The sequence below is a fragment of the Mytilus galloprovincialis genome, chromosome 9 (genome assembly GCF_965363235.1).
Source record: "Mytilus galloprovincialis chromosome 9, xbMytGall1.hap1.1, whole genome shotgun sequence".
Taxonomy (NCBI): domain Eukaryota; kingdom Metazoa; phylum Mollusca; class Bivalvia; order Mytilida; family Mytilidae; genus Mytilus; species Mytilus galloprovincialis.
This window is the reverse complement of record NC_134846.1, coordinates 65114585-65131906: the sequence shown is the minus strand read 5'-3', so window position 1 is coordinate 65131906 and position 17322 is coordinate 65114585. Positions and strand designations below refer to the sequence as shown.

Genomic DNA, 17322 nt, shown 5'->3' with positions numbered 1-17322 from the left:
AACCCCAATTATTCAATTTTTGATGAAATCAAACAAAGTTTAATTTGGACCCGATTTGGACCAACTAGAAAACTGGGCCAATAATCAAAAATCTAAGTACATTTTTAGATTCAGCATATCAAAGAACCCCAAGGATTCAATTTTTGTCAAAATCAAACTAAGTTTAATTTTGGACCCTTTGGACCTTAATGTAGACCAATTTGAAAACGGGACCAAAAATTAAGAATCTACATACACAGTTAGATTCGGCATATCAAAGAACCCCAATTATTCAATTTTTGATGAAATCAAACTAAGTTCAATTTTGGACCCTTTGGGCCCCTTATTCCTAAACTGTTGGGACCAAAACTCCCAAAATCAAACCCAACCTTCCTTTAGTGGTCATAAACCTTGTGTTTAAATTTCATAGATTTCTATTTACTTAAACTAAAGTTATGGTGCGAAAACCAAGAATAATGCTTACTTGGGCCCCTTTTTGGCCCCTAATTCCTAAACTGTTCAGACCTCAACTCCCAAAATCAATACCAACCTTCCTTTTGTGGTCATAAACCTTGTGTTTAAATTTCATTGATTTCTATTTACTTAAACTAAAGTTATTGTGCGAAAACCAAGAATAATGCTTATTTGGGCCCTTTTTTGGCCCCTAATTCCTAAACTGTTAGAACCAAAACTCCCAAAATTAATCCCAACCTTCCTTTTGTGGTCATAAACCTTGTGTCTAAATTTCATAGATTTCTATTTACTTAAACTTAAGTTATTGTGCGAAAACCAAGAAAATGCTTATTTGGGCCCTTTTTGGCCCCTAATTCCTAAAATGTTGGGATCAAAACTCCCAAAATCAATCCCAACCTTCCTTTTGTGGTCATAAACCTTGTGTTAAAATTTCATAGATTTCTATTCACTTTTACTAAAGTTAGAGTGCGAAAACTAAAAGTATTCGGACGACGACGACAACGCCAACGTGATAGCAATATACGACGAAAAATTAAAATTTTTGCGGTCGTATAAAAAGTATTCCCGGATTCTAAAAGTATCAATCCTGAAATCCAGAGCTTAAAAACAACCGATCCCTACATCCTCACCCCCCCCCCCCCCCCCCCCCCCCCCACTGATATTTGAAGTGGTTCGAGACATTGCAGGTAGGACATAAGTTTTATAAAATCTGGGAAGAATTGTCCACTTGAGCATCCTGAAATTAAGACTTATTTAGAAAGTTTGAGTGATTCTGGTCAAAATATTTGTTATATAATTCAAATTTTAGATGACAAAGTGAAGTTTTAATCATTTAAGATTTCGGTGAAATTGAAATGATAGAATACTATTTGATTACAATTCCATAAGAATAGAGACATCCTTAGTACTATTGATGTCTCTGATAAGACATTTTGGTAATTGAATTTCTTGGTAATCAGCTTTCTAATAATATAAAATTAAAAGTAATAGTTAAAAGGTAGTAAATTTGGTTCAACTGGAAATTAACAGACTTTTTTAAAACCTTAATGTAGCTAATATTCTGAAAAAATAATAGATAACCGAACAGCATTGCACAAAGAGCAAAAAAAGTACTGTTTTCTGTTCAAATATCAGTTGAATAGTCTCAGAAAAAATATACTAAACTATACTACAGAAATATCTTGTTGAAGTAGACTCGATACTTATATTTTATCATTTAATATGATGGTGTTTTTTTCTGACTGTAAAAAATGATTATGGTGTCTTTACACTAAATCCATTGAATGTGTACTGTTTGACATTTTGGTCTTGTATACAATTTAAGATTTTTCTACCAGAGTTTGTTGGCTTTGAACTAGCTTTCAGAACTGAATACTCTCAGAATGGTTCCTTGATTTTTAGCCATTTTATTTTAATGAGTCTGTGTTTCAGTATGATTACAAAAAATGTTCAACCCTGCCTACATTCTGTATGTATCTGTCCCAAGTCAACAGCCTGAAATCAAGTGGTTTGAACTGGTTTCATGTGTTGCTGTACACTAATATTTGTGTTTTATCAATAGTTTTGTACATAAATCAGGACTTAAGTTTTCTTGTTTGAATTGGGCTTCATTTGTCATGTCAGGCTATTTATAACTTGCTATGAGTTATAGATTTTGCTCATAGTTGAAGGGCATACAGTGAACAGTAGTTTCTTTCTTCACGTCATTTAGTCTGTTGGGAAAATATCACATTGCCAATCATACTGCAACTTTTTTTTATAAGAAGACTACAAAGATCTATGTACTGTGGATTTATTTAAGAATTGAATGCTTCTTTTTGTAACTTTATGGGGGTGTAAAAGCGTTGACCGAAGTACATTTTATGGAAGCACAGAAGCACTTCATTCTAAAAATGTGCGCACGGTCAACGCTTTAACAATCCTATAAAGTTACAAAAATAAACATTCAATACTTATGATTGCATTTTTTAGCTAGGATCAAACCTGACATCACCTGACCTAATACGTCATCTCATGGGATACCTCAGCAGCAGAATTGATTTTGTAAAATTATAATCAAATTTCGTATTGTTCCAACACTCATTTAATTTTCCAATTTTTATCAAGTTTGTATTTAATTCACCTGTGCACTTTATTGTGGGACTTCGTGTCATCATGAATGATAAATTTTATTGTGTAATGAAATTAACTAAGGAATAACGCGAGATTGCAGTGTAGCCATTCAGAATAACGTATTATAATAAAACATACATCTAATGTAATTATTTATTTTTGTGGGTACCAATTTTCATGGATGAAGGAAGAATCACATGTTTCGTGCTATTTAATTTCGTGGTTTTGACGAAATATGCATACAAAACTGTAGAAAAGTTGACATTTGTTGAACAGTTAATTTCGTGTTTTTTGTTGTACCCCCGAAATCCATGAAAATTGATATCCATCGAATAATAATGAATCCACAGTATACAGAAAAAAATCTGCTTACAGTGACAGTCAAGAACAAGGAAACTAACAAGTTTAAATTGTTAATGAGAAGCTTTTGTTATTTGTTAATCGCAATGTATCTATAATAACAGGGAAAACAATCCATCCATTAACACAATTCAAACATTTCTTTTCAAAAATATTTTTCTTTTGTTTTTTAATTCCATATAATGACTATGCTTGATATAAGAATATTTAACAGAACATATATCTAACCAAGCCGAATGCGTAGACCCTATCAGATGTCAGTGAACCCATTTTCTTATGAAGAATCAATAAAATCGAGTTTTAATCGTTTTGATAAATATTGATAGCGTTTTGTGACCTTTATGTTATTGAAAATTATGAAACATATATAGCTATATAACAATTTAAGTAAATGTCACATGGGTTTATATGTTCATCCATTATATGATTTGACCAAAAACCATCAAAGAACCGCCTTAGATCCTATCAAATAATCGTCTACTTTAGGTCTTTAATAAGAGTTGATACCATCAATATATCTGACGCAATACAAATCAGCAATAACATGTATACAAACTCTATTACAAAATATCTAAAATCTTTTGAAGACAGTTTTAATTAATGAATAAGTACCTACTGACACTGATTAAGACAATTTGTTTATATGTGACGTCATTTTATGCTTGATCAGCATTATGTTTTGAATACACTCATGTCTCTTATTTATCCAAGGTCGTTTTAGTGACCAAGGAGAGATGATGGAACCTATCAAATTTACATAGAAATCCTTTATAAATTTTTCTCTAGTAGAAAAATATTTTAAAAAGAAACACACAAAATGTGGTTAACCCTGAATCTTCTTTTCATCAACTTCCAAGAAAATGAAATTTCTTGAAAAATGAAATGAATGTCGAATGCCAAGAAGGTACAACAGAAGTATCAAATTGAAACCAGCAGCAGGTTAAGTTAACTACTTCAAATTTGTTTTTGTAAATTGACTATTCAGAGCTAAGCTGTTTCACAACCATAACTATACATTCTAAACCACTGTACTAAACTACCTCAACTATATCATTAAATTCCATTCAACTGTCTATCCTTTAAAATCATTCCGTAATAAACTTAATGGTTTCAAAAAATAAAAAATCATTTTTTACAGTAACACAAGAGTGCACACGCTGAAATGTCTCGCCTTCTATACTAATCATTGATATTATGTAGATAGTCCTAAGTATAAAGCTTTATTACAACTGTCTCATAAACTTAACATTAACCAAGATAACTAAACAAAGACCAATGAACCTTGAAAATGAGGTCAAGGTCAGATGAACCATGCCAGGCAGACATGTACAGCTAACAATGCTTCTATACAACATATATAGTTGACCTATTACTAATAGTTTAAGAAAAATAGACCAAAACACAAAAACTTAACACTGTGCAATGAACCGTGAAAATGAGGTCAGGGTCAAAAGAAACCTGCGCTACTGACATAAAGATCATAAAATATTTCCATACACCAAATATAGTTGACCTATGGCATATAGTATTAGATAAAAAGACCAAAACTCAAAAACTTAACTTTGACCACTGAACCATGAAAATGAGGTCAAGGTCACATGACATCTGCCCGCTAGACATGTACACCTTACAATCATTCCATACAAGAAATATAGTAGACCTATTGCATATAGTATGAAAAAAACAGACCAAAACACAAAAATTTAACTATAACCATTGAACCATGAAAATGAGGTCAAGGTCACATGACATCTGCCCGCTAGACATGTACACCTTACAATCATTCCATACAACAAATATAGTCGACCTATTGCATATAGTATGAAAAAAACAGACCAAAACACAAAAATTTAACTATAACCACTGAACCATGAAAATGAGGTCAAGGTCAGATGACACATGCCAGTTGGACATGTACACCTTACAGTCCTTCCATACACGGAATATACTAGCCCTATTGCTTATAGTATCTGAGATATGGACTTGACCACCAAAACTTAACCTTGTTCACTGATCCATGAAATGAGGTCGAGGTCAAGTGAAAACTGTCTGACAGACATGAGGACCTTGCAAGGTACGCACATATCAAATATAGTTATCCTATTACTTATAATAAGAGAGAATTCAACATTACTAAAAATTTGAACTTTTTTTTCAAGTGGTCACTGAACCATGAAAATGAGGTCAAGGACATTGGACATGTGACTGACAGAAACTTCGTAACATGAGGCATCCAGGTCTTCCACCTTCTAAAATATAAAGCTTTTAAGAAGTTAGCTAACACCGCCGCCGCCGCCGCCGCCGCCGCCGTAGCCGCCGCCGCCGGATCACTATCCCTATGTCGAGCTTTCTGCAACAAAAGTTGCAGGCTCGACAAAAACCAAACTGCCTCACGACCATCATATGGTCCAAGGACACAGTTATCGTGCTTTGGTTATATAGTCCCTAGTGTGAACAGTGTGTAACTTGCATTTTTTATTTGATACACTTTCCCAATTTATTTCTTGATATTTTCATGTAATATTAAGAAGGGGGATGTAATTACATGTTAAAAAAATTTGGGTGCTGAATCTTTATGTTAAGTAGTGATTTGGTCCAGTTAAAAAAAGCCAAATTTTATTACGTCTGAAGCTGTCAAATTGAATTTTAGACCCCCTTAAGGGCATCCGATACAGTTTCTCGATAAAATGTCATTTTTATAATTTTGTAATATGTTGTAGGCCTTGGCGAGTTATAAAATAAGACACAAAATAAAACATAGGTCACCGTGCTTGTTTTCGAGAAAATTGGGGATTTGTGCAATTTTGTAAAACAATTAGGCAATGTTATAAAATTTTTGGAGCAGATATTTTTCATCGTAAATTATTAACATCGGGTTCAATCTGAAGCTGTGATAAGTGACAAAAAGGAAAAAAATAAATCACTACATGTACAACTATACAATTATTCAAGCCTTGCTTGACATTGCGGACCAGATGCTGGTCAAATTACCGGCGACATTTTTCAGATGTATAAATATTGCTTGTAAAGTACTATCTATAAATTGTTATATTGTTTCCGGAAATAAAATCATGTGAATAACAAATACCTCTCTCTGTTTGTTGTCTAAGTGAGAAACATCTCAAGAAAAGTTATAACGGACTGTTGATAATTTTTACGGCTTTTAAAATTAAAGACTCGGCAATTTAGAACTTGACATATAGGTACATTTACTGTACACACTCGTATATTATTTCATACCGTATGTTGACCTCTAGATTTGTTTTGTTTTGTTTGGTGGGCTGCTGTTTCATTACAAATATTCCTTAAAATCCTTTTATTCACGTTTTAATCACTGATAAATCCGTTTTTGTTGATACGAATTAAAAGTTCACGTCGTTTGGGCGGTAAATCAAATTTAACGCGCATTGCAATTCGAATTAGAATTTACGTTAGGATGTGAAACATTTCGAATGCGGATTATACTTTCGAATTAGATAAAATCATAAGAAACGGGTGACCAGTAAAAAATAATGTTCTTCCAATTCTTGAACCAATGCATACAAAGCCGAAGTTTAACGATTGTCACCTGTTTGTCAACAATCGACAAAAAATCAACAAAAAAGCATGGAAATTGAGCACGTGTTTAACATGTAAATTCAGATAATAGTTTATTTCAAGGACCTCCATGCGTATTGGGATCAGCAGGTTTTTACGAGATGGGTCACACTGAGGTCACTTTGCATATGGAAAATATGTCGGAGGAATTGCTTCCTGGAAGGAAGCAATTAAAATAAAGTAAACTTTTTCTAAATATGAATAAATTAAAGAATTTTCTTCAGAAAAAAGTATATGTACATAAGTTTTATAATGAAAACTATCCATTGAGTTATAAAAAAACATATGCATTATTTTTTTTAATTTGAGGTTTCTTATGACTTTAATGCAAATCGAAATCGAATTACGTGTGAACTCATCATTATCCTGCAAACAGAACTTCTTTTTCTGTACATAAATTGCAGCACATACATTAGGCCGTTACTTTTTTCATTTGAATTGTTTTACATTGATATTTCGTGACCTTCTATATCTGACTATGCAGTATGGGCTTCGCTCATTGTTGAAGACCGTTCGGTGCCCTATACTTGTTAATTTCTGTGTCATGTTTGTCTCTTGTTGAGAGTTGTCTCATTGGCAATTGCACTACAATTGTACATCTTCTGTTTTATGTGGTCAGAAAACAAAAGCAAACTCTTATAAAGGAGAATCTTCAATTTCCTAAAGAATGCTCTTGTCCATGCAAACAATGAAATTATAACTTTGAAATTTTTGATTTGGCAAAACTGATTGGATTAGTTGCGATTAAAATCATAGCGTAAATTTATTGGTAAATAACTTTTGTATTTTTTTCACCATAGCGCGTATATAAAATATCGCACTTCCATTCCTCTGTTTGTCCTTCCGGTCCTTCTGGTTAATTACATTTTTCAAGTGAACAATTCTTGCCAACTTTTTATAAAACTGATATCGTATGGACACGTTCAAAAATCAGTGCATATCAACTATTCTTTAAAAGTGTTATGCCATTTGGAAACATTGATTATATTGGAAATTGCATTGCATTTGCTGTCATCCCATCATTTATATAATATATTTACAAAAAAAATATAGGGAACAAAATAAACAGTTGCGCTACGAGCTGTTTATAAGCCCGTCGTGTTATTAAAAAAACATTATACATGTTTTTAAAATAACACGGGGGTTGTACAGGAAGTCATGCTAAGTATATCTTGACTCATTCATTATTCTTGCCCAATAGTAAGTTTGTATATCACAACACGTTTTATATGATCCCCAAATTGAAGCTCAATAAAAATTCAAGAACTCGAAAATTAATTAAAGAATCATCACGAAAAAGTATACAGATCTTAAGAATAATTTAACTAAAAAGTATGTGAAAGTTTTATGCAATAATCATAAATAGTTTCTGAGATACGGCGTGACATGTGAAAACCCACTCTTTTTGTCATAAACTCAATAACTCTAAAATCAAATTTTGAATCATCCTCAAAAAGTATATACAGATCTTCAGATTAATGTAACTAAGAAGTGTGTAAATTTTTAAGCAATAGTCATAAATCGTTTTTGAGTTTTTGAGAAAAAAAAACTGTGTTAGTTACAAAGTCCTGTAACTCAAAAAGTTCACCAAAAATTAAACAGATCGTTTGACCATCATGATTGAAAAAACAACCATGTTCAGTTTAATGAAATTTGGATAATATGCTGTTCCATGTTTACGACGGACATTTGTATACCATAATACGTCCCGTAAAAAAAATTACGGTTGTATAAACATATTGTTGACTATTGCCTTTTGTTAGATAAAATACGTGCAACGTTAAGGAAATAAGAACTCTGTTCTTTTATATTAGCGGCGTGTACCTACGTTTTTGGTATTAGTTTTTAAATATCATTGGTTTCCTGTGCTGTAATACAATGTCATGGATGATGAATGATAATAAAAATGATAATTGACATGCATGATATTAGTAACACCAGAAGGGTTAGTCTCTTGAGACTGCTCACTTTACATTATTATGTTGAAGATCTCAAAGAAACAGTAATTTGTTTTATTTCTTATGATGTTATTAGACTGTTATCCTGTTAGAATTAAATGCACTAATATTAATGGCGTAGAAGTTAGCATGCGGGAGAAACAGAAATTGGAGCATTGAAATCCACATTACGTTTCTTATTACGGAAAGTTACACGCAATATGTCCTGCAAAAAGTGACGTTTTGCGGGAATTCAAAGGCTTAACGTCGCGCCAAGAGTTAACTCCCTTGAAATTGTATCGGATGCCCTTAACACAGAATTGTTAATATTTTGAGAAAGAGCTGGTAGAAGTTTCTAGAAATTTGATATTATTTGTCCCATTAGTAGTACACTACACTGTAAAAATCTTTTAGAAAGAGCAGGTGCGATTTTTTAAATTTGAATTTATTGTCTAAAAGAAATGCACAATGAAATAACTGTGTTATCAGGTCTAAGAAAACATTTGAAACAAAACCTTCTCATTTACATAATGCAGAGAGCATTAGTACAAAATGTACCTACCTGTAGAAAACGCCATACCAAGTACAACACCAAAACCAGTAATGGCTAACACATCGTCTATACTTGCTGCTGCTATCACTAATGTAGGAATTCCTTTATTTATACCATAACCTCTGTCTGACAGGTTCAAGAGACTTGGTACTACAACTGCAGGGGATACTGCAGATAAAACAAACCTTCAAAAATAAAACACAGAATTATTGTAATTGGGTTTTTTTTGTGTCAGCTGCAGGTGAAATGGTATTAAAAGTGCAAAGTTATAATAAAGCAACTACATAATACTTAAAATGTCAAAATGATTTTAAAATGTCACTTGTTTGTTTCAGGACAGTGGATACAAGCACTGCTAATACAATGAGGCTGAACCAAACCTACTAAGAAAACAGGGGAAAACTTCACAATTTTCTAGCATTGTCTGTCATCAAAAGAAGTCTGATGCTTCTACAGATAGACACAATATAGGCTATATCTAGAACAAATAAACAAAGCAATCTCCACAGTTGTTGATGGGTGTTTGTGTATTTTGAATACCATAATCTCCTTTTATTCATAAAAAATAGAAGTAGCATTTTGTACACTGCAGCTAGAACATTTACAAAAAAGATAAAATTTCCATGTTGTCCATAACTTCATCGGAGTTGAATCGACAATTAGTTGAACTGCTTCTGGAACAAGCCTCAAATAAATACATGTGTACATGTAAATGTGACCTATATTTGGAGCTTGAATTATTTTGATTTTTGATTACATAATTTTTTCTGAATTGAAGGTTATATAAAATAGAGAATGGAAATGGGGAATGTGACAAAGAGACAACAACCAAACCAAAGAGCAGAAAACAGCCGAAGGCCAACAATGGGTCTTCAATACAGCAAGATTATTTAGGTGACCTACAAATTTGTACTTATTCGAATTTAAGAAACAATTTTGTATAAATTTAACATATATAGCTAAACAAATAACTGCTGCAGCCCCTTAAAGAAAGACAATTACACTTCATTCTTTTATTGTGTATATGTATAACAACATAATTACCAGATCTCCCCATAGTATAATAAACCAAATGACCTTCTAAACAAGAGTAAAGGATGTATAATGCAGTGATTTATTGTTTATTTTGTCTGTCATTGTTGACTATCAAGTGATTCTCTGCATTGGTAGGATTGTAAATTTCTCAATTCTTTAAAAGAATATGCCACTCAAAAATGAATAAACAAATTTATTTAATTCAGTTTATTTTACAATTACAAAAAAGATTTATATACAACCTCAGATATCAAATAGCGTATAATAAATAATACTATCCCCAATCTGAATTTGTAATAAATTTAACAAACTCTGCAGGGGAAATATAGGTAAAAATCTCATACTCAGGTGTGGGACCAATTCATGCAATTATTTCATCTCCATCTTCAAACGTGTCTATTATAAAACATGGTATGTGACACACAATAGAATTAGTGTTTAAATTACCCATTATTTAAAAGTACTTAGACATGTTATCACAAATTAATCCACAATGTAAAGGAGAAAAGGTTAAACCTTCTGATGAGTCAAGAAATAAGCAACGCAACAATAAGTACTTTTTTTATTAGTTAACCCATTTCTCGTTTCAATATATACATTTAATTCTTTCCAATACTAGTTATTTAAAAATATCTATGGTGTGTGAACTTTAATAACACTATCCTAAAATAATAGAACAAAGTAAGGTTCACACCCAAAAGTCTACCGCAAATTTATTCATAATGTTTTTATTATAGATATATTATTTTCGTCATGAATTACAAATTCTTTGATGTGAGTTTAAAGAAATTAAGACTGACTCTTGATAAAGCTCTAATACATTATTTGTAAAAACATGCTAAGTATAATAACCTAATAACATGCATGGAAAGTTAATAGATCTTACAAATGACTACAGTCAGTTATTTACAAATATCAATTATAATATATCTGACCAAAAATTACTGGAAAGTTGTTTTTGGTGAATGCTTTCGTACTTACATTGTACAACAAGCAAGCAGTTTCTGATGGAAAAATGCCAAATTAGACAAAATATTCATAAAATACGAAAAAAATTCAACATAAAAATTCACCAAATGTATTTGATTTCAATTATCCTGTAAAGGAGAAGATATTATATGATAAAAGATTTTCGATGTAGAAATTTGGAGAACAAAAAATTCAAAAGAGGTCATTTAAGATCATTTAAGCAAGAAAAAACTGAAAGTTTATTGAAGTCATCTAAAATGGTTTAGCTCAAGGCTTAATAGACTTGTATTTCACCTACAAGTCAAATCTTTTCCATTTTCCTGCATTTTCAGTTTTGCAGTTGTTCAGTTTTAATTCTGAAAGCTCTTGATTGAAAATGCATCCAAAGCCCCATTAATCCAGGGGTGAATCCAACAATTTTTAAAAGGGGGGATCTTAACCAATGATAAAGTAGGGGTACTAACTAAATGTCCCCATTTAAATACATTGATCTTCAAAAAAAGGGGGGTCCGCCACTGATTATCATACATGCATGAGATCTTTATTCATAGAAGATTTTGCCAAATTTGAGATTGAACTTTTTAAAATACACCTACAATGTAAAATCTTTCACCTTTATACAACTTTTATTACTGACTTTACCACATGCAGTTAAGTTATGGTACAATTTATCTTAAGAAATCACCCCTGTTTGAGAATTAATATGTAAACTTGATCATCAAGATCCGCTCATCCTGTTGCGTCGTTTTGTTCAAAACATTTGATTAAATTCTATAAAGGATTCTCCGAGTGCTTACTATTTTGTACCTATACCTATGTATACTATTACTACAAATATTGACCTACTTAAGGATATTTAACAAAAGTAAATAAATACAACATTGTAAATAAACTATAACATGGATAATTGTAAACAATATTATTCATTCACCACATGATCTTGTTGACTAATATGGCACTAACAACTGTTAAAGTACCTAAATCCATTAAATAGTCACCCATATATTTATATAATGTAAATTTTAGTGGTAAGTAGGAATTGTATAAATCTGGTTCAGGTTAATGGACTTTTAGATTTATAATTCCAAAACAATAATACTCATCAATGTTTTTGTTATCCCCTATGTAGTATTAACCAGATGCTCCGCAGGGCGTAGCTTTATACGACCGCAGAGGTTGAACCCTGAACGGTTAGGGCAAGTATGGACACAACATTCAAGCTGGATTCAGCTCTAAATTTGGATTGTGATTAAATAGTTGACACAGCATAGGTTTCTGACACAGAATGAATGTGTTCTAATGAACTTAAAATTTTTGTTTCTCTTAGAGCAATTCACTATGCTGTTGAATATTAATCCTCTCAAAAAAATGTTTGAAGAAATTTTCTTTTTTATTTATGAAATTTCAAATGAGAAAAATTGAACCCAATTTTTTTAATCACATCCCCCTTTCCCTTATTCCAAAACTAATCTCAATTAAAATTTCTAATGGAGTTTGCAACAATAACTACTCATTTAAATACATCATAAAATATTAAGATGTAAAAAACTGCTTGTTATCACTGAATGGTAAAGATTATTTTAATTTATCAGTTGGTAGTAAAAAGTGAATATACATTGTATATTGTATATAACAAAGATTTAAGTTGATTCTGGACAAAGAAAGATAACTCCAATTAAAAAAAAATCTTGCTATTGCACAATATTTTGCAATTAGATATTTCTTGCTTACTATTCTGGACAAAGAAAGATAACTCTAATTAAAAAAAAATTTGATATTTCACAATATTGTGCAATTAGATATTTCTTGCCATTGCGCAATACTGTGCAATTGAAAAGACTTGCTATTGCACAATACTTAATATAATAATTTTAGATCCTGATTTGGACCAACTTGAAAACTGGGCCCATAATAAAAAATCTAAGTACATTTTTGGATTCAGCATATCAAAGAACTTCAAGATTTCAATTTTTGTTAAAATCAGACTAAGTTTAATTTTGGACCCTTTGGACTTTAGTGTAGACCAATTTGAAAACAGGACCAAAAATGAAGAATCTACATACACAGTTAGATTTGGTATATCAAAGAACCCCATTTATTCAATTTTTGATGAAATCAAACAAAGTTTAATTTTGGACCCCGATTTGGACCAACTTGAAAACTGGGCCAATAATCAAGAATCTAAGTACATTTTTAGATTCAGCATATCAAAGAACCTAACTGATTCATTTTTTGTCAAAATCAAACTAAGTTTAATTTTGGACCCTTTGGACCTTAATGTAGACCAATTTGAAAACGGGACCAAAAGTTAAGAATCTACATACACAGTCATGACAGTTAGATTCAGCATATCAAAGAACCCCAATTATTCAATTTTGATGAAATCAAACAAAAGTTTAATTTTGGACCCTTTGGGCCCCTTATTATGTTGGGACCAAAACTCCCAAAATCAAACCCAACCTTTCTTTTATGGTCATAAACCTTGTGTTTAAATTTCATAGATTTCTATTTACTTATACTAACGTTATGGTGCGAAAACCAAGAAAAATGCTTATTTGGGTCCCTTTTTGGCCCCTAATTCCTAAACTGTTGGGACCTAAACTCCCAAAATCAATACCAACCTTCCTTTTGTAGTCATTAACATTGTGTATAAATTTCATTGATTTCTATTTACTTAAACTAATGTTATTGTGCGAAAACCAAGAATAATGCTTATTTGGGCCCTTTTTTGGCCCCTAATTCCTAAACTGTTGAGACCAAAACTCCCAAAATCAATCCCAACCGTTCTTTTGTGGTCATAAACCTTGTGTCAAAATTTCATAGATTTCTATTAACTTAAACTAAAGTTATAGTGCGAAAACCAAGAAAATGCTTATTTGGGCCCTTTTTGGCCCCTAATTCCTAAAATGTTGGGACCAAAACTCCCAAAATCAATACCAACCTTCCTTTTGTGGTCATAAACCTTGTGTTAAAATTTCATAGATTTCCATTCACTTTTACTAAAGTTAGAGTGCGAAAACTAAAAGTATTCGGACGCCGGACGACGACGACGACGACGACGACGACGACGCCAACGTGATAGCAATATACGACGAAAATTTTTTCAAAATTTGCGGTCGTATAAAAATGGTTATCAACACCAATGTTTGGACTGAGACAGATATTTTAGAGAAAAAAATGATTTTTGCCTTAAAAACATTGTGGACGTACCTGGGTTGAAAACAACAATCTTGCCCTGTTTTTTGCTTTTAGTAACAAAAATTGTAACAAAATTATTTAGCATAAAATGTTTTAAAAAGGTTTTATTATTTTTTTATGCCCCTTTTACTTTTGGATGTCCATAAAAATATTCAACTTGACTATAACAGAATCAAAGACTATTTTTCTCCAGGAAATCAGAGGAAGATGCTTCTGGTGAATCCTATGGCTTTAACAAGAGATTTGTTCATAAGTCATCACTAGAAAACTCTACATGAATGTTTTTGTAGATTCCTTTTTTATTGATAATTGAATAAAGTAAAAGATAAATTATATAAGAATGCACAAATGCGCAATGCATTCTTCAAATGTTAGTTGTGACTTCTATTTCTGTGACTGACTTAGCTAAAAAGAAATTTTCCATTTCCATTTTTTACTGACAAATCCCACATCAAATATATTGGTACATAGCTTTGGATCCATCCAATCATTTTATAGTAGACAATTAAATTGAATTAATGGGTAGAATATGGCATCAAAAATTCCAACCCTTACACTTTAATTATAATATTTATATGCCCTAAGTCAGGAACCATTAAAAATTAGTGAATTTTATACTAATTTTATGTTTTTAGCCCCAAAAAGGTCAAAACAAATTCAATTTCACACCCCTACTTTCAAAAGTCCTGGATCTGCCCCTCTGTGGAATAAGTTGTAAGGTACTTGTATGGGGTGTGACAACATCTATCTGTTTAGTGTCAGTTGACGTATATTTATATGGAGTGAATTGACCGACACATGTATCTGTATGGTGTGAGTTGACATATATAAATGTACTGATAGAGTTGACAGATATCTGTATGGAGTGAGTTGACAGACATATGTATGAAGTGAGTTGACAGATATCTGTATAGAGTGAGTTGACAGATATCTGTATGGAGTGAGTTGACAGATATCTGTATGGAGTGAGTTGACAGATATCTGTATGGAGTGAGTTGACAGATATCTGTATGGAGTCAGTTGACAGATATCTGTATGGAGTCAGTTGACAGATATCTGTATGGAGTCAGTTGACAGATATCTGTATGTAGTGAGTTGACAGATATCTGTATGGAGTCAGTTGACAGATATCTGTATGGAGTGAGTTGAAGTGAGTTGACACATATCTGTATGGAGCGAGTTGAAAGATATATGTATGGAGTGAGTTGACAGATATCTGTATGGAGTGAGTTGACACATATCTGTATGGAGTGAGTTAACACATATCTGTAAGGAGTGAGTTGACAGATATATGTATGGAGTGAGTTGACAGATATTTGTATGGAGTGAGTTGACAGATATATGTATGGAGTGAGTTGACACATATGTGTATGGAGTGAGTTGACAAATATCTGTATGGAGTGAGTTGACACATATCTGTATAGAGTGAGTTGATAGATATCTGTATGGAGTGAGATGACAGATATCTGTATGGAGTGAGTTGAAGTGAGTTGACACATATCTGTATAGAGTGAGTTGACAGATATATGTATGAAGTGAGTTGACGCATATCTGTATGGAGTGAGTTGATGCATATCTGTATGGAGTGAGTTGATGCATATCTGTATGGAGTGAGTTGACACATATCTGTATGGAGTGAGTTGATGCATATATGTATGGAGTGAGTTGACACATATCTGTATAGATGAGTTGATGCATATCTGTATTGAGTGAATTGATGCATATCTGTATGGACGAATGAATTGAAATTTTTCTGTATGGAGATAGTTGACAACTACTAAACGAAGTAACTTCCCCTCCATAATTGCAAAGCAAGTTGTTTTTTTGTTTTTCATTTACATATATGATGTACATGTATTTGGAATATTTCAAATTTAGTTCAAGCTGTTAAAGGTATATGATAAGTTAATTCAAGATTTGGGTATATTTTAAAGAAATTTCAGTAAAAAAAGGAAGCAGTTTTTATAAGACACAAAATATTAAATGATACTGTATGTTTATGTCATATTAAAAATCAGACTGTTATTATTTGTTTAGCTAAAATTGAAGAATAATTACATTATGAATTATTCTTGAACCAATGAAAGTTGATTTTTGGAAAAAAATAATTGAGTGTCTTACCCAAGCATGAATGCCCATTCCCATGGTAATCCAAGAAGGAAATGTGATGCTATAGCTTCTGCGATACATTCTACCAGGCAAGGAGAACAGGCAAGTCTTACAACGGTGAAAGACAATTTCCTTAATGCTACAGGGTCTAGTCCAAGTCCTGCTCGTATCAGAATAACTGTCAATGCAATTTGTCTGTAAAGAAAAAAACATATCTTGTCAAACAAATCTATTGGTACATGTATCAAAATTTACAAAAAATTTGTGTGCAAAGAAAGTGTCAATTTTATTTTGATGTCTATCATTCTATCATACTAAAAAAAATCAAGATAACTGTACAATGTAGTATCTCTAAGCTACATACAAAGCTGAGGAATAGACAATCATTGATTAAGCATTCTATGATATACCGGTATTCAATATTGAAAATGACACTAGTTTTTTTTCAAATCTAAACATTTAATGAAACCTGCAGGCAAAGTGGGTAAACGTACTTAATCTTACAAGAAAACTTGACAATCAAACACATCCCTTAATAAATTAAAGAACCTACAAATAATTATGAAAACATGAATGATCCTAATTTTGCACAACTGTTGAATAAGGCAAGTTGTGTTTTTTTTGTCTGAAAAAGAAATAATTGCTGCTGTATCCAGCATAAAGGAATACTTTTTATTCACTTTGGGCAACATTTGTAGCTGACAACACCACAAAATTCATGTAAAATTTATCTAAACAGAATTTTGTCAGAACTAAAGTCCAAATTCAAATGAAACTTTGATACATACCTCAAAGCACCTGACCAGTTGGGATCTAAATGATTGCCCACTACATCAATCACTGGAACATTTCTGAGTAAAGCACCAACCAATAACATACCTAAAATTGTTAAATCATAAATGACATTTATCACAAACTACCAACATAAGTTAAGATAAAAGTTCTTGCTTTTTAAATTAGAATCTTTTTTTATTATTATTACACGTATTAAAACTACTG

The 17322-nt window shown here is 31.9% G+C and overlaps 1 protein-coding gene across 3 annotated transcripts in view; it reads right to left on the bottom strand.

The window, feature by feature from the left end:
• LOC143045651 (sodium/hydrogen exchanger 9B2-like) overlaps window positions 1–17322 on the bottom strand; it is a 48631-nt gene that overhangs the window by 12456 nt on the left and 18853 nt on the right. For all 3 annotated transcript variants that reach the window (XM_076218295.1, XM_076218297.1, XM_076218296.1), the window contains exons 3-5: window positions 17112–17202; window positions 16336–16518; window positions 9022–9197 (exon numbers count right to left, since the gene is read on the bottom strand). In XM_076218295.1, the coding sequence (XP_076074410.1) occupies window positions 9022–9197; window positions 16336–16518; window positions 17112–17202 (450 nt within the window). The remainder of the gene's footprint in view (window positions 1–9021; window positions 9198–16335; window positions 16519–17111; window positions 17203–17322) is intronic.